The following is a 24,818-nucleotide window of genomic DNA, read 5'->3' on the forward strand; positions in this document are numbered from 1 at the left end:
CTAGGATGAAAAAGAAGACCTTGAAGCCCCAGGGCTGAATGTTCTGAGGGAGGAGAAAAAGCTCTGATAAAAATACTTTGTGTTTTGTTTTCAGTGAACCCTGTATGGATTCTAGCCCAAATTGAACCATCAAAACTTTTGTGTCTACATTATAGCTTCAGGAGATCTAGTACAAAACCATCGATACAGCCCAGGCAGTGGTTCAGCTGATCAGATGAATCTACTTTAATTTATCCTCAAATAACTACCCAAATAGTTATTCAGCCACCCAGCTAAATTGCATTCTATGCTCCATTGGCTTTAATGTCTGATTAGGTGCTTCACTTAGTCACCCACAGAAATGAATTTAGAGTCATCTGAGGTGCTGCAAATGTATGTTGCTTGGAATCTGACTGAAGCTCCAGACAGGTATGGTTATTTTATATATCCTGTACCATAAAGTCCAAGCCTACACAGATGTCTCAGACATCTCAACTTAAATATGAGGGCAACTGAACTGAGTCCTACTGACCTGTAAATAGACATGTAATTGTCTATATTTGAACTTAAAATCTGCCCCGTTCTTTTCGGGCTAAGGGAAAAGGTGGCCTGCCATCAAGACCCACAGGTGCAAAGGTTACTGAGGTGAAGGAGAGGAAGACTCAGAAGACACCAGAATGACAAAGTCACTTTACTCATGCGAAAAGCCAAGGCTACACTGGTACTGAGAGGAGCTCCACAATTTTAGTGTTAAGTTCTGTAGATCTGCCCTGAAACTAAAAGCAAATCCTGGTTGTGAGGGTGAGGTCCAGGTGAGGGGACTGAAACTCATGGTTCTAGGCATATATTCTAAGATTTTATCAGATGTATAGTAAATCTTAAACCACAGCTTATTCCAGCATCACTGGGACTTATATTCCTTCTACTCTGCCAGAAGTATGGCTTGCTGTATATTATCAACTTATCAACAGCCAGTTTTAAGGTTGCCTTAATTTCTGGGTAAACTACACACAGACAATGTCTTGTAAATCTTCTTAGGGTCCAGATGATGCTTGAGTACCCTGGTGAGTACCAGTGGTAGCCATTATGGGCCTGGAGAGCTCATAGCCTGGATGCTGCAGAGGTTGATCTGCATGTTAGGAGTTGGCTTCCAGAAGTCACTGAAGTCACTGCAGACTAGAACCCTTGTCAAAAATTGGCCTCTTTTTCATCACCTGCCACATGGTTAATTTAAGAAAGGTGCTGGCAGACTGACAGACTCTTTTTTAGCTTTCATCTAACTCAAATCACCAATATCTGTATCTTTGGTCAAAAGATCTGGTGGTCTCCACAACTGCAGGACATGGAGCCAATGCACTTAGAGATTTTTCTTAAAGGTGCATTTCTCTCTAAGGAAATAAAATTGCTTCTGTCCTCTATATTTAATCTCAAGAGAGATTAAAGGCAAGAAGCATTACTGTGTATTCCAGAGGAGCAAATCCCAGGAATGACACGTGAGAGAAAAGAGTCTCCAGATAAACTTCACCGAATCAACCTCCAGAACTAGTAACAAAATGAAAGAAATGAAGAAAGAGACAGAGAGGAAGGGAGAAAGAAAAGCCAAAACATAACTCAAAACTATATCCACAGCAGTCAGCAAAGGGGAACTGAGAAGTTAGACCATGCCTTGCAGTGAGAAACCAGGTAAATACTTTTGCAGGTAAGTTCACAAGATGAATACAAATACAGAAGATTATTAGAAGGTAAAGAAATGCATATGCAAATAAATGGAAACTCAAGACATCTATATTCAGTTTCTAGACATGTTACTCTGTGTAATTTAAGATTTGTTTCAGCTGCCTAAGCATCAGGACTCTACAGCTGTCTGAGGAGCTGAACTTGAGCTGCTAATCATGAAGGGTCTGGCTGTCTCTGGTCCTCAGCAATATCTGTCAGCCTTGTCTAGATCTCCTGGATTCCCTATGGTATTTCAATTGGTACTAGACACCTATATTTAAGCAACTGACTTGATCTGTTAAACATTCTGTTAGTAGGTATTTTGAGAATTAGTGCCTCTTACATCAAATGTGTAAGAGTTTTAAATCCCACCCTGCAGTCACTCCATGCCTCAGTTTCCCAACAGTGAAAAAGAGAGATTTAAAAAAAAAAACCCAAACCACTTATGCAATACTTAGATCATTAGGCAATGGAAGCCACAGAAGTACTTGGAGGGGTAGAGATGCATGTCTTTTTAAAGGAATGAAAGCCTAGGATCTAATGCAAATATTAACTGTTGACAGCGAAGAGTACTTTAGAATGCCAAAGATATGATAAAATGCTTCGTATTTTTCTGTTAACTCATTTTGAATGCTGGTCCCTGTTTCTGTCATAATGTGCTTTATAGATCTTTTTAAGAGACTTTTTTTTCATCAAACTGCAATTGTAAGCGTTAAAACTTCAGAATATCTTAAATTATTAGGACAATCTACAAATAGATAGTCATATGCAGTCCTTAATCAGAACTAGTCCCCACTGGGCAGTGATTTGATGGAACTGTTTTTATCTCTGTGAATCCAGAATGGAGTCTTTGATGAAGTTTCACAGTTGTAGAAAGCTGCATGAGAGCTTTTAGTGACCTTGCATATTTATATATTTACATCTGTTTCTCTGCAAGTCAACTTTTTTTTCTTTTCTCAGCATACTAAGTGATGTAGGCCTGCAAATCTGCATAAAATTACAGCTTGTCCCAGGGATATCCATTGCACCTACGCATCAAAAAGATTCATAAGTTTTGTTATTGTTTATATCTCATTCATATACTGTGATTTATGACTGATCTAATTGTTTTCTTGCACTTTGGAATTGGTTTACCTGCAAAAGAGTCTTCACATTAAGAAACTGCAGTATCATCTGCATCTTCAAATATAGATTATCTGCACAAAGTCACTACACATTTTTACATCTGAAGGACACTGCAGCCTATTACACAACAAATGATCAAAGTTAACGATGATTGCATATCCATATACATATTCAAGTGTCATACTACTACAAGCACACGCAAGCCAAGTCTTGGGACTGAATCTGCCCGGGGCCTACTGAATATGATGGAAATGTCACTCCTGCACGACACTGACAGTGGGTAGGAAATGCACTTGCTATGTGCGCAAACACGCTGCAAGTAGAAATAAAGTATTTCATGAAAAAACACTAATTTTTTAATACTATGTTTCAATGTCTTTTTAAAACATACATATTGATAAAGTACTGAAAAATATTTATACTGTAAAGTTAATAGGAATACAGCTGTTTCTTCCTGTAAAGTCCACATACTGCAGGTAAGATAAACAAATCTTCCTAATTCTAACTACAGTCTAGCGAATAACTTTCCTAATGCCCAAGGGAGACTAAACACAAGGAGTTAATTTCCATGATCTAATGAATGATTAACCATGAAATCTTTTTATCAGAAAACCACCTTTTTATTAAAATGCTAATTTAATTAATAGAATTTTGCTGTTGAGAGTAGTATATATAGGATCTATTTGTTCTCAGATGTATGTTATTCCATGGACATTAATTATAACATTGTGATATTCCCTCTTCTGTTCTGAACAGCTAGTAAGACCTGTACTACTAAATCATACTTAATAGGAGTGTGATGGTTGTTGCTTAGGCAACAGAATGAATAAATGCAGGTCAGAATGTGCTTCCAGAAAAACAAAAGCAGGAATATAGTACAGAATGAATAAGAAATATGTCTTAACTGATTTTTAGTGCATTGAACTATTACATTTCTTCGATGTAAAGTATCTAACCTATCTGAAACATTTAAGTTAATAAGATTTTAAACTCAAGTTTAATATGTAAACCACTGTAATAAAGGTAAAGCTGTTCTGTCTTATTAAGGAAGGCTACAACATACTAAGTTTGGAATAATCGGAATTTTTCTCTTAGCATAGCAGGTGTTTCTTCTCTCATTTTCCTATATACTTTCTAAGTTTCATTTTCCCTTTAACATTTTGGCTAGGAGGAAAAATAGCTTTAAAAACACTCATTTAAATTTTTCAAGAGACGCTTTTCTTACATAATGCTAATGTATTCAAAGGAGTGATATAAAAAGAAATCGATGTTTTATTTCCAATAAAATTTAGGAAATATTCAATTTCTGGTACAGACAAAAACTGAAATATGCAAAAGCATGATGAACAGTGAAATCAATACATTGAAAATTATAAAACTACTGAAATTATACATTTTTTTTATTACTATACAATTTCCCAGCTCTTTTTTTGTTATTGGATTCATGAGTCTAATACTCCATTCCCATACGCATGCTACCCCAGCCAATATGAAGAGTAATTATGTGTTTTATCTGTAATATATCAGAAAAGGCTTAAAAGGACCAGAAAACACTGGCTAACAGAAGTATGCAGGCAAAACTTAATCCGCCTGATACATTAAAAGTTTGATTTGTATACAGCATAATAAAATCTTGTATGTAATTTGTATGTTTACATAATTACAGTAATAAGAGATGTAGGAAAGTCTTAGAAATTCTTTGAGAACATGGTTCAGGCCCCTCCAGAGCCAGGGTAAGACTGAAAAGCCCTCCAGGGCAGTTTATTTTACTTCTCTGGTGCTCCTAATTTACATGTGGTAGGTGTACCCCTCTGCATTTGTTATGCCTCCTACAGCCTCTTGTGAACAATTTCCTTTTGTAACCTCTTTAAGACCAAATGATCACCTACTTATGTAACTAAGGCTACAATATTACAACATATGTAAGAATATGTAGCATTTTGGGAAACTGCAGCATGAAACACACTTTTTTTTTCTTTTTTTCTTCCCCATATTGCTGGGCTGACAGCACAGCTTTGTTTTAAAGAATATTTAAAGGTATAGATTACAATGATTTTTACTGATCTAAGCAAATGATCACATGGCAGCCATGTAAAAACAGCAAGAAACCTCTACACTATTATAATGTGTAAATGGCAGAGATATGTGCCTTAATTTTTTGATCAGTAGCCCAAAGGCAGGTAATGATGTTGGCAAAATAATTTAAAGAGGAAGAACAAAACTCAGGTGATGATTTTATAGTCGTAATATTCATGCCATTTCACTTCTGTTTCTTATATGCCAGATACAAGTTATAAAAAGTTAGACGTGTTCCCAGGTATACATGGATACTTAAAATATATTTTAAAGTATGTTTTAAGCCCTGACACTTTTTAAGAAATGCAGTCAGGATTTTTGGAAGAGGCTCAAGTAAGAGGAATACTGAAGCGGGTAGAAAAGTGATTATATAACAGCCTTCCAAGTAAGCTTCTCTCTTTAGTGTCAATATTCATTTCAATGGAAAGTTTGTGCATGACAGGTCTGTTACTTTAAACCACATGGTGATACTGTAAATCCTGAACTAACTAAAATTTCATTTCATTCAAATATTCCTGATAAATGCCTAGAGCTAAAATATGAAAATGGAACAATTAATAGGAATTCATTACTTTTTCTCCCAGGGCATAAGTTTCAACAAGTGAATCCCATAGCCTGATTATCTAAGATGCAAAAATATTTAATCGAGACATACAGAATTACTTGAAGAGAGAACACACTTCATTAAATAATTTTCTGTTATTAAAATACCTCTCAAGGCAAGAATGGCATTGCATGTTCTTTAATTATCATTACAAGTTAATGCTGAAATAAAAGTAAGAATGTGATGCACTGCAGAAAGGGATGTTTGCAGCTTTTTGATACTATGAAAATCCTACAATGGATTAAAAGAACTGTGCATTTTTCTTCTTTAATCAGAAGATTAATGAGGGAGAGAAAGAACCTTAATATTCAGTTTTTATTTTACCAAATTTCAGGCTAGACTATTTTGTAATGTGTACAGTTTGGAAGTTATAAAAAGACAGTTCATATATTAATTCAGCTACATAGGAAAGTGAAACATGAAACAGATCTTAGTGCAATGCAGAATAGCTCTAAGGTTTTTATGAGCACGTAAGAGACAGACAAAAAAGGCAGCTACAGTGTATATACACAGCTATGCACGGAAGGTTTCTTACCATAAATTGAACATTGTCAAATCCATTAGCCAGCAAGTGGTTTTCATACTGAGGTAGCCCAATATTTTCCAACCATTGTCCCACTGTCTGGACAGGGCATCGGGGTCCTGTAGGAGGGTGAAGAGGGAGGCGTTTAAGCAACGAATAACCATCCACTGGATAATAGCGGTAGTCCTGGGCTGAGAGGTGGCATTGCCACATCGTGTTCCTGGAAAAGTTGGTATCAAACGAGCCCGCCAGCTTGACAGATTAATGTTTTCAGCAAGCAGAAAAGTCAGAAGTAAAACATAGTTTTCAGGGCAGTATATAACGCAAGATCTGATCGCAGCTCTACATTTCCTGGTTATTAATCTTTACTACAGACCAGTACGTCATACAGTAGGGGGGAAAAAAAAAAAAAAAAGCATATCAAGCTGTCAGCTAAGCTGTTCTCCGTTATATGTGATTGTTGGAATACTCCACAATGAGCAATGCACTGCCGGCAGCAAGAATTCTTTTTATCAAGTACTCCTACACTCATCAGTATGCAGCTCCATGCTTCTTGCTCCCCCTCGCTCGCTCCCCTTCATTACCCAGCCTAGGCTACACCTCGCATTTTCAATAATAGCCATCAGATAAGGCAGATTTTTTTTTGTCTGCAAGCTGTAAGCCTGCTGCTGCTGCTTCCTCCTACACACCCATCCAAGCGTCAATCTTGAATGATGAGAGCAGTCAAAACAAATGCAGAAAATAGCAAGATTCAAAAGCAACCTAGAGCACTTAAATCTGAATAGAATCTTCATAGCAGTTTTGCTTTACATATCTATTTGTTGTAGATTTTTACATTTCACAAGATATTAAGGCATGCAATACTTAAAGCATAGCCCATGGCATGGTTAACTATGCCTTCCCTTTTCCTCTTTTAATGTATGGTAAGTAGTGGTCCACATCTCTGCTTATATAATGGCAAAACCCTTTAATGAATCAATAATGAATATATTTCACAGTTTCTCTCGTGTAGTACAGCAAAAGACATAAAAGGCACAACAATTTGAGTCAAAGTAATTAGATTATCTGCATGATTTCTTGAACCGTAAAATATTATAAGACGCAAGAAAACCTTCATGCCAACATATAATAATTCATCTTGAAAAGGCCACCATTTCAAATGAATAATTAAAAGAATGAAATTGTAAGTTTATATTCTTTCCCACAAAAATGTGAATGATAGCAAGTAGACATATAAGATTCACATGATTTCTAGAGAGGATTTAAATTTTATCAACTATAACTGGGAAAAAAAAAGATCATGAATTTTAAACGAGCGGAAAATTCATTTTCTGCATAAGAAACCAAATACCTCATGATGTGTTTTCTATCTACATTCCATCTTTGAGACAGTTTCTCTTGAGATGGAAATATTTTATTCCTTTGTTCTGAAAGGAATGTTTACTAAACTTTTGTTTTTCATAACTGTGTGAAAGGACTCAGCAAAAAAAGGCAGGAAATAGGTATATTCAGGGTACAATTCTAGAAGGAATCCTGTCAGCGGTGCTTCATTTATTGAACATATTAATTACTTTTTTTGTTTGTCTTATCCATTGTGAATCTCAAGCAATGACCATCTCTAAGGAGGAATTTAATTCCAGGCATGAGGAAATGATAGGTATTTGTCAAGGGGATAATATGGGACTGATGGTACTATGGTAGACAATTGTTTCATAGAAATCCAAACCTACAGTCTGACCAACACATTATATTACAAAGTCTCTGCAAGTACCACACAGAAGGTCCCTGAGCAGTCACAGAACAGATTCTAAATATAGCTGAATATTTAGAATTAACAGTATTTTAAGAGTTTCAACTCTAATCTGACTAGTCCTTGGACTAAAACTGGATGACCTTTCACTCTGATACTGATGCTTGGATTTGTGAAACATCTCATGCAAACCGAAGTCCATAATGATTTTTTCTAGCATAATTTTCATTGAGCCATAGAAGACCTTTCATGAGGTTGGAAAGTTGCCTAAGGTCTCTTATAACACCTTCTATTATTCCAGGTATTCTTACTGACTTGATAAATTTACTACACAAAGTATGAAAGGTTCATTAGGTCTTTAAAAAGAATACTGAACATTCATCAGGCACTGGTAAATGTGCTGTTGCTGATGAAACTTTTAGGAGTTTTCTAATTGCTAAATGTACTTCAAATAAATGACTGGATGATTAATTTCTTCTTGGAGAAAGTAGGTATACCAAATTGATAGGAAATCCAGGACTCATGGAGATACAAAGGCATTTGTTCACACATGTCTGGAAATCATCCCTATTTTGCAAAGTTTTCTCTACTATGAATCAATATCTTTGTATATAGACAGATCATAATCCCTTCAGGACTGTGCCCAGTCAGCAGCATGAAGAAGGGTAGGCTATATTGAGTTGAAATATAGGGGACTTCCCATGAGAAGGAAAATTCAAAAGACTGGGCAAGATCTTCAGGGGCAAACTGAGAACAAAGTTATCTTAAAATGAGAGTTATATCCTTTCTGAATTTTTCTTAGTTGACTGAGAATTAATAAACTTCTTTGAAAAGGATTCCTGATTTTGTTGTCCCCTTTCCCCTGTAAGCAGAAAAATTGATATCAGAAAGAGATCTAGTGAAGCATAATCCCTTTGAATGGATTATGCATGACTGGCTCCGCTATTTCCTATAAATGCAGAGACACAAATATCTCTGCATTGTGTTCCCCAATACCAAGAATTTTCTGCCCACAAAAAGGCACACACAACCATCAATATACTAGTTTCATGGTCAAACTGCTTCTTCCTTACCTTACTATAAACGGCATGGAAGCTATGCTGCCAGTGATGAGGAGTGCTTGGCTCAATGCCTAGCAACAGTGTAGGCAAAATTCAGTTGCTGAGTGGCTCCCCAGACACATTTCCTCATGTAGCTGTTGGTACTGTGTCTAACTATCTCCATGGCTCCGGCACTGGATGATCATAGCACTGCTGGTCTCACTGTGCACTCCTCCAACTCTGTCCTTTGCCAGTATAACTACACGTCTGAACCCATCAACACAACATAAGGTTGCTCAGCAAGGGGAAAGAAAATAAGGAGAAACAGTCAGCTTGCTGTCTAGTCCTCATCCCTGACTATTGTCTCATTGCTAAAGTATCCTGTTATCTACAAGTTTTCTTCCCTCCTTCTCCCACCAAAGGTTGTAGCAAGGCAAAGGCAAAGGCAGGTACAGAACAGAGCCAGGAACTTGCAGCTCTTTAAGAGATCAGTTCAGGTGTCTTACCTCAGTGGGGTGCTTGGGCAGTTTTTCTGAGCCAGTGCAATGGGAACCTGGAGCAGATGTTCCTGCTTTGAGACTAAAAGGCTATCTCTTGATTTTTTTAAGTCTATGACTCAGTGCCAGCCCCACCAGTGTGCTGCTGCAGGCAGTGCCTACACTTTGCCTGTGCCTACAGCTGGTGCCGACATTGAAAAACACCATGCAGACTGTATGAGATGGTCTCACCTCAACATATTTACACACTACCATGCTTTCCTGTCATTTCAAAGGACATAAATTCCATGATAATCCTTCTGTGATACCACAATCAGAAAAGATGTACCCATTCCTACATGGGAAAACTGACACATAGGTCTCTTACAGAGATAGCAGTACTTGGCTCTTTCTTCTCCAAGGCAACAGAAGAAGCACACTGAAGTGATGTCTGCAAGAAAGATGCCATCTGGTATGCTATACGATAATTTCTACAAGACATCTTGTTCCCAATGGGATTCAGAATATGTTTATTGTGGGGTTTGGAACTGACTGAATCTGTGATATCAGAGGGCACATGATTTCAAACATATTGTAAGGCAGATCTGCTCTAAATGCTAAGAAATTTAAGTTCCTCTCAATTTTATTTTTTTTACTGTTAACAATATGAATTTTTCTTGATTTTTTTTCATTTGTTTTTTTTGACTGAGGAGGAGGAGAAGAAACTGCTGTGATTATTTGTAGAGGAGGTGTTCCCCCAGTCATTATGAATAGACTACTTTAAACAATTCTTTTTTGGTACCTAAATACCTGTTAAACATTGATAAACACTTCTGATGTAAAGAAATCAAAAAGTGGAGGATTTTAGTAGCAACTAATACTGGCCAAAAAATTTCTGAGTAGAGAATATGAAAGAACGAATCATTTAGGTAAGCTGGCAGCCAGTTTAGCAAAGCTGGAGAAGAAATTGATGCTAGAGTAAGCACTAAAAAGTTTTTGTTTTTTTTTTAATTAAAGCTTTCAGCCTTGTCCAAAGCTAAATGGGATAAATTTTTTCTCTTTATATTTATGAATTCAGGCAGATAAAAAAGTTACCTGTCTGCATTGTGACAGAACTTGTGCATCAGCAGTTAGCACGGCAGGGTGTTCTAGTGAATAAACTAACCTAATGCATGTATTCCTGAGAGGAGATAAGGATAGCTAGGAATAGGATGTTGTATGAGAAAAACTATGCCTAACATCCAGAAGACCACTATAAATAAATTTTATTATGGGAGAAGCATACTAGGTTCCAAGAAGTGTATGCAAGATTCTGGTTTATCTTACACATTTCGGTTATACTATAAGGCAACTCCAAAGGCTTAGAGATTTTAAATGATCTTTTTCATAAAACTCTGAAAAAAATGGATGCCTTACATAAAATCTGTAACTTCTGTCAGCAGCCTGGCTCTTTGGGTGATGATGGCACTGTGGATGATAATATTTGGTGATGCTGAATATTTCTCTGAAAGTGCTTTTAGAGACATTTTTCATGGCATATAAAACAAAACAAAATCAACAGGGACAGCTTGAATTTAAGTAACACTATCTAGCATCTGTGATCTAAAGGTTACATTCCATTGCTTATGTGTAGCTCAGAACTCACAAAAATAGCTCTCAGATCACAGCTAATCAAGCTAATGGAAAAACCCTCAGTGACTAGGAAAAACCATCCTCACAGCTCCTTTCTGATTTTTATACCCATATTGATTATAACTCTACATTACCACTATGTAAGTACATATTACCATTATGTAAGTACTGTATCTATAATAACTATAACCTCAAAGTCAACAAAGAAAACTCATTTTACTTGACAGATGATTTGTCAGCATTGACCTATACTTTGTGAACTGTACTGGCCCTTCTACGAGTTTGCATTTCTGACTGTTGATGTACTATTTACCCAGAAAGAGCTCAGTCAAAGCACTCCACTATATCATGAAACATGCATTTGTCACAGACATTTCAAAGTTAGAATATTTTTCATGTTCAGTTGATTGCTTTGACAACTTTAATTTAGCCTCCTTCAGAACACATGCTGTTCAGTCAATGAGGAGCAGATCTCACTGGAAAATTAAAATACCTGTTTTCTAGAGCACAGCCACTGGACTAGGACGATATTTTATTTTAAATTAATAGATTTGGAGGGTAATATTTTAAAGACATTGGGACAATCAAACTATATTATATAGCATTGCAACACTCATGACTTCAGTCAGGTGTATATCCTTGGCTTACAGAACAGAAATACAAGATGCATACTACTGAATCACAAGAATTAGTTAAGAACAGATGGATTTTTCACTGCAAGACCACAGGATCAACTGCATTGGATCAGAACACAGCTTTATCTAGATCATCAATCATCAGCTTCGATCACAGTGACTACTATTAGATGATTACAGAAGAGCATAAGATGGACATCCAGTGATCCTTTCCTAGCATTTTCCAGCAATTTGCAGCTAAATGTCTTTCTGAAAGAGAAAGTGCCTTATGCTTAATTGTAATTTATGTATTTTTTTGACAGTTTGGTGGTTGATGAAATATGGTCTAAGAAAGAGTCATCCTTATTCTGACTTCAATGGAAGTTAATAATATTTTCTGAAAAAAGGAGTTACTGTCTCAGAGCAGTTTCTGTCCTTGTCTTGGGAAGTTTTACGGGATAATAGTAACACTACACTCACCACCTATGAGTAATCATTTTCACTGCTTTCGTCTAGTAAGAAAAAAAACCCTTGAAAATTTACATGACACCATGACCAATCAAAATATTTTACTTAATTCAGTAAAAATTTCAGACTACTGTTAAAAGCTAGTACACTGAGTGCATATATATGAAAGACGTATACTGCATAGTCTTTCTAAAAATACTAAGGAAGCTCAACCCTTTATACTATAATTCCTGGCACCATAAATCCAAATTCATGTAATTTCAAATTTGAGCAAATCTTTTTTCAGCTCTGTGCTAAGCAACACTGGACTAGCAAACAAGCAGAACTAGGTAACAGAGAACTATTTGAAGAAAGTGCTCAAAAAAAACGGTATCTGCACAGAGATATCTTAAGAAGTTAATACAGTTGTTAAATAAGTAGTAACCTTGATTTCATAAATTTGGTAACTGCTGCAAGGTCCTGTGAAGAGCAGTGGAAACAAGAAGCACATACTGGCACGTATCTTTGAAATTCTGAATAGTGAAATTATACATGATGGAAGATTGAAGATTTCTCCTGGCATTATTTTATAAAGCAGATTCAACCTGAGACAGTGTGGCACTTCTTTTTCTGTTTGCTTTTGCCTAGCTGGGTTCAGAGGCTCCCTTGCCCCCAGTGCACCAGCTTTTGGAGAGAATTCCTCCTTTGAACAGCTGATCAGGTGAATTCCCTTCTCTCCTTCCTGTTCTTTATAACTTTGTTTTAGAATTCATTTTCTATGCTCCCTATTTATCTCACTTCTTCTTATTCTCCTTGTAAATGATGGTCATTTGCTCTTTTGTCATCATTCACCTCCAGCTACTACAATTTGTTTTTCTGTTTCACATCAGTCTTTTTCCTTTTTCTAACCTTCTTCTCCCACTTCCCCTTTCAAATCTTTTAAAACAGGTAAAAAAAAAAAGTTCATTTAAAAATGAAATTACTTATCTAAGATTAAATTACCCCGAGATTTCTTTAGAGTTGGATTTGGTATTTGAGGTAATACTAACTTAACTTCAGTGGTCAGCGGAGCGTGTTACCATCACCTGGCTCTGTCCACTGGGTGCAGATAGCTCCCTGCTTTTTAGGGAGCAACCATCCCTCTCAGCTTCCTGACAAAAAGTCAGGTTCTCAACAGGAACTTGCCTTATTACACAAAAACTCTATAACCACCTTCTGTAATATTTATCCCCTGCTAACACAGGCTCTGCAGCACCACAAGAAAACTGCAGCATCTTTCAATGAATAATAAAGACGTTGCTTGAGTGGGTGGCACGCTGGCACAGCTCTGGCAACTCACTGGACTGTTTGCATATGGATGAGCTTACATAAACCCAGTTCGACCTGTCTGTGAGCTCCCTCATGCCAACAGCTCACTCTCCCACCTCTGGAGCCTAGGGTCTTGCTTCAAGAAGCTGCGCTGATGCTTACAGCAGTGCAAATACCTCTCATGGCACTGTACTTAGTCCTGCATGGCTTTTTGTTTTAGAAATTGGAATGATACAAACACAACTCTTCAGACAAGCTTCATAAAATGCTCTCCAAGAATCATTCCCCACCTAGTTCATTTGTCAAGGCTAAAGGAACTCAGATTGAGCTCAAGCAATCCTACAGGTACATGTCACCTGAAAATGCACTCATCAGACTAGTTCCACTAATGTTTTATAATTATTATTGCATGTTAATGATTATTTCCTATACTATAAAGCAGATCAAAACTTGAACTGGTTTAATAAGCAAACCCAACACCTACATTTAGTCTCTTACATTCTTGTCTAGAGCTGTTTAGCCACATTTCTTGCCACTTGTTTCAAAAATTTCATGAACATGGATTTTCTTCTTGCATAAATTTGAGAAGAATGGCTGGTCTCTATATAAATGCCATATTGATATGCTAATAGGGGGATTTGTGTACTGACATGATAATATATTCTTTAGAATTATGCTCTATGAAACACTTCAAATAGCCTACCAGAAAACAAAAGTAGCACAAAGTAACTGAGATAGGCCATCATACTCTGTAAATAGAAAAGCAAACAGCAGAGTTTGTAAGAAATATTTATCTAAACTCATGCATGAAGTGCAAGTGTTGTCAATGAATAATAAATACACTCTATAAATAGCTTCTGGAACAATTCACCACTTTAGACTAAATGCTAGTTTTAGCACTTAATGGAAATTCTTATTAGCAATCAATAATTTAACCTCAGCCATTCTCAGAATTGTCATTATGCAATAACCTAAAATAAAGAGCTAAAGGCAGCAATGGATAAAAGTAGAAAAACAGCTTTGTAAAATTCTTGGTATCATTAGTTATGATGCAGGGGTGGTAAGTAAGCAAATAATTTTTGAAGGATGTGAAGGCATTCAAATGCAGTACCTTCCTGAACACAGGGCAATGAAACAAGAAAATACTGACCCCAGCATTACAATCGCAAACTCAGGTTAGCAGTCTGGGTGAGAAAGTAAATGAATTCACTTTAATAAGTTCAATATTCTGAATTACTTCATTTGCTCTAGGTGGAATGAAATCTAGAAACAATTTGGTGTGCTGTAAATTCTGTAACAAGCCAAAAATTTTTCAACTAGAATGTGATGTTCTTGTGATTATTTGAAATGTGATTACTAGAAATATGAATCCAAGGATTCACATCTATTTAAATCCAAGGACTACTAGAAGGAAACATGAGTGAATCAGCTGAACTTTCAAGAAACTGTTATTAATACAGTTTTAGTAGACTTAGAGCTCTATATTATTTATGAAAGATAAACTTCACCATAGTCTCACTTGCCTCAACATCTCCAACCCTAACATATTTGTAAGGGTAACACTCCTATCACCTCATACAAAACACCACCAGAGATACTGAACAAAATTTTAGAGATTTGCCCTTAGCAATCATGTATGAAAATAATAAACTGATTACTAAAGGCAAATCTGTAAAATCTATTTTAGAAGTTAGGAATATTCTGTTGCCTTTAAAGTATTTCCTGGCCACAGGCTGTAAAAGCCTCATTTTTCATCAGATATTTTTAATTCCATTGATGTGCTAATTCCTATTCTGCATACATTTTTTCAACCTGGTATTAAATTCGATTCTGCTTTAGAAATAAATGCTGTTTAATTTAGTCAAATAAATTGAATAAAAATATTAACATGCATGTGTGTAAGTGGCTACACAGTTGCAAGGTTCAGATTAAAAAGCAAGGAAAAAGCTGAATCTAAGGATATGATTTCTAAAACTTTCAAGTAATCTGATAATTCTTTTCATGTCATTTATCATGGTTTGAAAAAAATCTCTCTTATCCTCTGGAATTACAGTAGGATGATTACTAGAGCATTATAGAATGAGGGCATCATTGGTTTGCTCATTTTTAGGCACTCTGGAAAAGCACTCTGGCATTAACTTTGTGAAAACCAACCAAACTGTCCTTGTGGAGAAGACACAGATTATTAGGACTTCCCTCATACTGTTGTGGCTCGGTGGAGAAACAGACAAGACCTCAGTCTTACTGGAAATAACTTTGAAAATGTTTTAGTCCATTTTTTTTCCAAGTTCTGAAATCTGCAATCTTCCTTTGTCGATCCTTTTATCTCTTATCTAGATGGGCAAAGCTCAGACATATATTCAATCCCATGGAGGAAAAAGATACATTCTATACAGCTCGGTGATTTCAGGAACTGGTCTGGCAGAGGAGAGAATTGACCAGGAAGAGCAGATTGCAGCATTAACATCATCCTCAAAAATGTTTTTAAATCCACTTTAAGTAAGGGACCCATTTATTACCAATAGAACCCAGGACATAATGTGAGCAATATTATTTTTAAGCAACTTTCACAACCAATTTATTTGACATCTAACACGATTTGTTTTTATCAGTGTGATTTTGTAAGGTTAGGCCATAGGCAGGTATATCCAAACTTTTAAAGTGAGAATAACTTTTATTTACTTAATTTGGATTTTCTGTAGAGTAACATATACAGTTTTTCTAAGCACTGTCCCTGAACATGCTTAAACATCATGCTACTGAACTCTCCATTTTAATATTATTTGTCAGTATTTTTGAGCTTCATGGCCTTGGAAGTAACTGAAAATCTGATTTTCTGAATTTTGCATTCTGTGTATTCATACCATTCTACACTCTGTCTCAAAACAAATATTAGAGGTGTTTATGAGTACAATATAGGTCAATATCATGACATAGTCACTTATTACCATACACAGCTTCTTTAAAACTCAGTATCTCTCACTTCTTCTAAAAGGAAATTATATAATGTGAGAATATTTTTAAAATACTGAAACAAGGCTTTAATAACAGTGGTAAGTACACTATTTGAATTTTCATAGATTTCAGTAGCATTCAAATTGTACACAAATTGCTCATGTCTGTGGTCACAAAGACTTCTTTTTTAACCATATTTAACAGTAGAATGTATGGATCAGCTATTAGTTTAAGAACAAAATAAAAGAAGAGATGGCAGGGATTCAGTATGCATTACTCCTCTTTCTGAGAAGAAGTATTTCTAGAAAATAGAAAATAAGTACCTTTAGATCTGACAAAATTTTCCCAAGAAGAATACATTACTTGTATTCTGTGAGGGGGGGAAAAAAAAAGTTTGGTTGCTCAGAAATAACAGTACTGCAGACCAGACTGCTGAGGTTTTTAGTTATTATTTTTTAAAAAGGAGAAAGTATCACTATTGAAACAGCGCCTTAATTTCCTATGCTGTTTCAATAAAACATTGCATCTGGTGTGGGGAAATACTGCTGAAAAGTCTCAGCATGTTAAGTCAGTCAAAATTACACATCAATCCTCCAATTGAAGGCTCCTTTTGTCAAGCAGTTCTGCTGCAGACCAGGCCTGACAACCACAAGTAGACTACACCAAAATTGACAAGAATTAAGCCACACATTTACTCTCTGATGGATGCCAATATTTATGACATTATAGTTCCATTTTCCTAAGTTTCCTTGTTTGCTATTAATATTCTCTATTGCTTCTAGAAGACGTATGCCAGAAATCATTTATCCAAATCTGTGAATATAATGACTGAATTGCTTTGCAACAGTTTTGGAAAAAGAAGCCTAACACTGAAAAGCATGGACAGAGATAAAAGGTAAATGTTGACTGGCACTTATAGAGAGAGTGAATTTTTAAAAAGAAAATGTATCAGAGTTAAAGACTACTTTGGTAAATATGGTCTGATGACGTACATTTTTACTCTATTTTCTGTTTAGCCTGAGTCTTCCTTTGTAGTATGATGTCTCAAACAAAATCGGTATATGAAGAACATAGAGCTGAATATTACATTTATGACACTACAGGGTAAAATTGCTAATATAATAGGAATACTTGAGTATAAGAAAATAAAATAAATGCCTGCAGCTTTTTGCATCCAACTCCCATTGCATTTATTATAAAACATGGCTAAAAGCTCTACAATTATCTTGCAGTTTGCCCAGTTTCTGTAAGGTTTGTTTTGGGATTCAATGAATCATTAAAACAGATGCATTTTTATCTCTTGTTTAGGTTTTTATAATGTAGAAGTCAAAAAAAATTTAACCCAATTATATGTGATAACTTCTGTAGAATTTATATCATCTTTAGGTAAGTTCAGTGACATGCAATACATTAGGACTATCATGTTCTCAGTAAATAAATGTTAAAAATACTTCCTCATATTTTATAGCTATATGTCTTCTGTTCTCCACTATTTTATAATCTAGATGATTGCATACACTTAAATTACAATTCAGATAATTTGAAATGAAGATAATAGTAATAGAAATAGGAAGATTGGTACAAATAATGCAAGGACAAAAATGCATATGTGAAAGCACCAGAAGAGACAGTGCCTCAAAGAGTTAAAGGCGTGGTCTGTACTGATAATCAAGGACACTGCTGGCAATGGTGAAACACTAGGGAATATGTTCCTGTCAAGAGGAGGAGTGTGCTCTGATAAAACAACAGCTCAGACAATTTATCAGCAGAAGACCCTGCACTACAGCAACAACATTATGGCACATGCATGTGATATTCATCTTTTTGCTACTTCAAAAACATGACCTAAAATATCTGAGAAAAGGAAGCAAAAACAATGAGTGCCACTGAAGAAAATTTTGGACCATACCACTGCAAAGGTTTAGTTCTAAAGGTCTATGAAAAACTAACTTGCTTTTCCTAATCAAAAGGAACCCAACAGCTACAGTAAGAATGCAATAGTCAGCCTACCACAACACACATAATTGACAATGGACAGGCAACTTGGCCACGCACACATGCACACCGCGGTGCTTTTGGGTACTGAGTGTGACAGGCTCCATACGAGAATCTGACTGACTGGAAACAGTTTTATCTCAAAGAAGAATCCCTTTTGCCCTCCATAGCATCACATACTGACTTTGATTATGCAAATCCCCCCAGCTGTTCTGCCATTGCAAATTAAAATTCCACATTCACATTCCAGTTGTTAATAAGATGCAAGGAAGGGCAGAACTAAACACAAATGTGTGTCTCTTTTTCTTAAAGTGTGGTCTTATAATTGTTGCTAAAGAGTTCAAAGACTAGCAGCTTAATAATTTCAGACTACATATGCATTTCCTATTGAGGAGGCCATCAGACAGCACTGGGAGCAGACACCAGCTGCTGGAGCTGCCTCATCTCATCCAGTCCCTCTGCTACCAGCTACACAGTCAGGTTCCCTCTGTCTTTACTTTTTTGCTGTCTGTGATGCCACAGGTACTTTGGTCTTTTTGTACAGCATATCAGCTTCAAAAGGAAGTTGGGAGGAAAGAGATGTTATCCTTATTTTACAGTCTGGTTGTTGTGGTAGGCTATTGCAAAATTATAGTTATGTGTTCAAAACTGTAAGCTTAAGAGACATCCCATTTTGTGAGAAGTTGCATGGCTTATTTTACTAAATTCTATTAAGTCCACTTTATCAAAGCTCTTAGTTTAACCAAAAAGTACATTTAAAAAGGACAAGGTAAATGCTGGAAAACAGGGATGAAATGACAATAAAATATATACTTTTAAGTCTATAATGTACCACTGTGAAATCTGCCTTATGCCAACATGCCTACACATATCCAATTAAAATTCTGCCTTAATTAAGTACTTATATTTTATCAGTTTTCAGCTCTTTGAGGAGGGAGGATATTAACAGCTTTGGAGGAAAACCACTTTGCCAAAACTGCAGCCATATGGCAGCAAACAGAAAAGGGCCAGCCAAACAAGTCTTCATTTGTTAAAAGTTTGACTTACATACTATAGCTATATATTAGCTTTTATAGGCAGAACCACACCAGGAATGATGAAGGCTTCATGTCTGAGCAGTGGCAGTGGAGCAGATGGAAGGAAGAGAGGAAACCAAGCATGTAGCTTCAGGCAGTCAAGAGTTTTGCCCAATTTCAATTATATTACAGCTGTGCAGGGCACAACACAAACCCTTACGCTTCTCATTCAGCTTTTTTGGCTGTAGCCCCACCTGATTCCATCTTTTCCTAAGCTGCTGAAGTCACGTCTACTTCAATTTCCAAATCTTTGTGCTCAAAGTCACTTCACTCACTAATCTGAAATGTAAGATTTCTTAACATTTTCCCCATACTGCAAAGGAGAAATCATCAATAATAGCCTTGGTCATACCAGTAGAGAAGGTAAATAAACAAAGAAAATAGCTTTTGTATCATGACTGTCCGCAACTTTCATCCTGAAATGAACATTTGAGAAAGAACACTACAAAATATATTCTAATACAGTGCTCTGTGACCTACTGTCAGTCCCTGGCACTACATGACATTGAAACACAAACATATAGTGGGCACATCGAGAAGCAATAAGGTCTCATTTGTGCAAAAGCTTGACATAAAGTGGAGTTGTAGAATTCATTCTGAATACAGCACAATGTAGTGCAGTCCTGCTTTCAAATGAGATACAACTAGTGCAGTCAACTCAGGCACAGCCTTCAGGGATCCAGCGTCCTTCTGTTTTCAAAGCAGCCCTAAAAGAGCCAACTCATGAGTCTCTCTGAAGCTTTAGACATGAGGATACACACTGCTAAGTAAATATTCCACAAGATTTGCTAGCTCCCTTGAAAATCTTTTTTTTTCATGGAGTGTGATTCTGTTTCATATATCTCTTCCAGTAAAAAGCAGCATTAATCTTTGAAAGGTAATCTCTCAGGTTGTGTCAGTGAGCAAGGTTTGTAGCCTTGACATTGATATTAAGACATAGATGCTGCATGTGGTGCTAGGATTATCTCCAAGCACAGGAAAAGGCACTGGTCTCACAAAAGGGCAACAAAACCCCCTGTAAAATACAAACTTGCTAAATGCAATAAGAACTTTGCTTATTTCAGCTGTAAGAAAAAGTCTTGTTCAGTATATTACAATTCAAACTAAAATTTTAGATCAAGAAAATTAAGTTAATTCAGTAAACTCTAGCCTGTCTGCCTCTAGGTGGAACAATGATAGCATTCAAGGGTAGGTACAGGCCCAGCTGACGAAAAATATCCTGACTTGTATACACACAGCAACTGTTTAGTGCATTTATGGATAGCACCCAAAATAGAATTTATGATTAGTAGAATTATAAAGCTGTAAATCACCCTCCATGTGCTAGAATATATTTGACAGAAGTGGCTCTCTCAAAAGCCTCGCACAAACCTAAAATGATTGTTGACTATTTGGATGTGGAATGACTTTCAACAATTATTTTCTTAGTCATTATATTAATTGGTCTGATTTGACAAACAATTCTAGCTTTAATCATGATAATGATATGATATCCATTACCCATGTTAGTTTGGGTTTTTTTGAAGTGGATTATTTTTTGATTATTCCCTTCCAAGTGGTTTGCAAATACAAGTAAACTCTGAGTCACGCACCTGCAAACAGCTACCAAGCTCCAGCTAACACAGAATTACTGCTAGGTATGTCTTGAAAGACTTCTTATTGTTGAAAAAAATTTTTTTTATAATTAGGCAAAGAAAATACAAAATTGTAGTGTTTCTTCTTTTTACTTTATAGATAGGTTCCTTCTAAATCTTGTTATCACAGTAGTCACAGAATCATTACAAAATAGACTCAAAGGGGCATAACCCAGCGACCTACTCCACTCTGACTCAAGCCAAGGTCAGTTACATCCCAAGCGTTATTCCTTCTCAGTCTGGCAAATATTCAAAAGCCTTGAAGATGCTGCTGAACGTAACCAAAGTTATAATCTTTCTAATAATCTATTTGGATGCTTCGCTATATCACCTTTATAATTTTGTCCTGAGGAAAAGAGGGAGATTAATATTAGGTAGTTTTAGACAGCTGCATCTGAGGAGGTCCTCTAAGGCACTCCCAGTGCCATTTTGCATGCTTCAGAGATTTAGACATGATGAACAATAACAAAAAAGCATCTGCTTATCTAACTTGGCATTAGTGGCTCAGATGTGTTCAATGCAGTCCACACTCCAGAACTCTGAATTTAGACATTATGAATAAGATTAATCTGTCTGACCTACCATGTACATCTGTCTGACCTACCATTATTTCTATCAAGCTCATGCTTTCTTAATTCGTTTGCAAGGAAAACACGAGACGTCAAAACCCTAAATGATGTCCAAATACTGGACCCCTACTGTTTTTCCCTTGCCTACAAAATTTCATATTCACTCCTAGAAGGGAATTGGATAGCTTTAATAGGTTTGCTCTTGGCAAATCCATGTTGTTTATTACTTATCTCTTTGTTATTCTCGAGCTACTTAAAGTACTATATCTGTTCATTGACTTGCCTATTAAGTGAAAATAATTCCCCATATTCTTCTTCCTTTCCTCTTTTAAAGATAAGTTCTATGTCATTCTCATTTAGTCTTTTGGTACCTGATATATCCTTCAAGAAATCTCACAGAAACCCACTAATAGGCCTAAGTTTTGCAGATAGTTAAGAAACCTAACCACCTAACCTATATAGTCTGTTCTTTCCTTATCTACAGTTTAGGTTCAAGGTCTAGGATTAACTGTGCACGTTATATGTTCACCAACAACCTTGTCAGTAACTCATGTAATAAAAAAAAAATCACTGTATGCTTTTCCTTCACTGTATGCTGCACCTTCTCCATGCACCTTTTCCTTTCCTCCAGTTGCTCTCTTATGTGCCGAATATTTCTTTGTTCTTCTTCTATCTATTGATGTATTGATATTATTATGTTATATTAAATCTTGTTAGCTGCATCTCACTGAGTGCTTTGTCATTTCTGACATGTCTCTACATGCATGTGTTGCTAAGATACCTTGCAAGCTGACCCTTTACTTTCTCTAGTCACTTTTTAAATCGTTTTAAATAATCCCAGGGATGAGACCTGTGTTCAAGTTGCCTTATTTAAGACTATGATTTTTGTTCTTGCCAAATGGTTCTCATTATAAACTTCTCTCAGGAGGGAGAAGAGTTATATTTAGGGTGTATCTGACTGATGCTAGACTTGGACATGAGATAAGAGACAATATTATCTTGAATCTTCAACCTCTTTATTCACTGCCCTGCCACAGAGCCTGATAAGAACTTTTGATTTGCTAGGAAAATTCTTAGTAGTACCATTATTATTCTTTATCCTATGCTAATGCTTGGTGCAATCCTTTGCAATTTGGCAAAATTTGACTCTTGTGAAGAAACACATCAGCCATAATTTAAGTGCCAGGTGTTGCAGATGTTTCTGCACCATCTTGAGTAGAAGATCATTAGCCAGCAGCATCTTTTACTTCCTCTTGGCAACAGAGATTTTGTATTCCTTGTGTTTGGGGTTTTTGTCTGTTATCAAGATTTGTTCTTACTTGCTTCCTGGTCAGCGGTCCTGCTTTTGATTTGTCAGAGGACATCAACAGGCATCTTCCTCTCTGTAGTTTTAAGCTCACTCCTCCAGTACCTGTACTTCTACCAAACTGAAAGTTCGGTTTTAATTTTTTTGTTCCTGAATGCATGCTGTAGATGAAGTCCTCATGAGCATACTCATTTTTGAATCTCTCCTTTTACTGTTCCTGAAAGTTCGGTTTTAATTTTTTTGTTCCTGAATGCATGCTGTAGATGAAGTCCTCATGAGCATACTCATTTTTGAATCTCTCCTTTTACTGTTCCTCTCATTGCTTCTTAAGAGATTTCCTTGGAGATATAAGAGAATTCTTCTCAGATATCAACAGGAGGAAAATACAGGCCAAAGTTCTGGCAAGTCCATTCAAGAATTTAATCACAAGATGTCATCATTGTCTAATTTTAAATATAGCTATTTAATTATGAGTATATGACATACTTCCTCTCAAATATTTTTCACTGAGAATGAGATACTATGTAGTACAAAAAGCTCTTTATGTTCATGACTGATAGAGTACTTGCATTTGAATTGTATATATTTTTGTTTTTATCAGCAGTTGATAAAAACACTAAAGTATAATATGACATACAGGTCTAAGCACACCCTAAAATGAAGGATTCCATAGGAAGCTAAATTTGCTCTTCAATATTATCAGAAATTTTCCTACTTGCTAAAAAGTTATTAGACAAGTGGAGTTTACTGAATACAGTGCTCAGTAATCTAGATGCTTTCAGTTCAACAGTAGAAGTTTCTTCAACTTACACACTCTGAACACTAAAACCATTATTTTTAAGCTTTATTGGATAACCTTTTTCCACAAATATTCAAGTAAAAACTAAAAAACCTCATATTTATGCAAAAATAGCTGTATTTTGATTGATTGTAGCTTGATCTCTTAATTAAGAGCAAAATCAAATTATCATCCTAAACTAGCTAAAGACCCTTAAGTAGTTGACAGGAAGAAAAAAATGTTGGTGTTCAGAAAGCTGCACACTGAATAGAAAGTTGGGACTCAATGTCCACTCTGGGAAAAGCAAAGAGCAGAGCAGATCTTCTGCCAGGTGCAAGAGTTGAAACACCAAATGCCATACTTGAATGTCAAGAAAAATAACGTATGCAGTAGAAGCCACCAAATGGCTGATGACAAGAGTAACGAGGTATTTTCTGATCTTAAAAAAGAAAAAGAAAAGCAGTGGTCAATCATAGGAACAGATAGAGTAGTATTTACACATCACTAAGTTATGGAAATTTGCAAACACAGTCTGTTGCTATTGTCTCCTTTTCATACCTCTTACTTGCTGTGCAACTTCTTACCCTACACCCAATTTTGCCTTTGGTGCCTGTGTGCTACTGTGGGAAGCTGACCCTGGCTGGATGCCAGGTGCCCAGCAAGCTGCTCTCTCACCGCCCTCCTCAGCAGGACAGGGCAGGGCAGAAAACAAGACAGAACAAAACTCTCTTGGGTCAAGATAAAGGCAATTTAATACAGCAAAACCAAAGGAAAACAAAAGATTTATTCTCTACTTCCTATCAGCTGGTGATATCCAGCCTTCCCCTCCTTTTTCTTAGCTTTTATTGCTGAACAGCCTTGTCTGGTATGGAATATTCCTTTGCAGTTTGAGTCACATGTCCTGGGTATGTCCCCTCCCAAGATCCTGCCCACCCTCTCCCCACTGGTGAGGGGGGAATGTTGGAGAGGCAGCCTTGGTGCTGAGTGAGCACTGCTGTGCAGTAGCCAAAACACTGGGGTGTTTGACAGGTGAACGAACACCTTTCTAGCTACCAATACAGAGCACCATGAAGGCTGCTATGGGAAAGATAAGTCCATCTCCAGCAGACTTAGTACAACTACCAGGATAAAATATAATAAGCAAAAAATCCTGAATTATTTATAATAGCTTCAGAAATTATTCACTATCTCCTAACGTAGAGTTTGCCTACAAAT

At 36.3% G+C, this 24,818-nt stretch overlaps 1 protein-coding gene across 8 annotated transcripts in view; it reads right to left on the reverse strand.

Moving 5' to 3' along the window:
• ANKS1B (ankyrin repeat and sterile alpha motif domain containing 1B) overlaps nt 1–24,818 on the reverse strand; it is a 413,633-nt gene that overhangs the window by 188,339 nt on the left and 200,476 nt on the right. For all 8 annotated transcript variants that reach the window (XM_010410776.4, XM_039571472.1, XM_039571471.1 and 5 more), the window contains exon 15: nt 6,036–6,142. In XM_010410776.4, the coding sequence (XP_010409078.1) occupies nt 6,036–6,142 (107 nt within the window). The remainder of the gene's footprint in view (nt 1–6,035; nt 6,143–24,818) is intronic.

Source organism: Corvus cornix, chromosome 1A (genome assembly GCF_000738735.6).
Source record: "Corvus cornix cornix isolate S_Up_H32 chromosome 1A, ASM73873v5, whole genome shotgun sequence".
NCBI classification, from domain to species: Eukaryota; Metazoa; Chordata; class Aves; order Passeriformes; family Corvidae; genus Corvus; species Corvus cornix.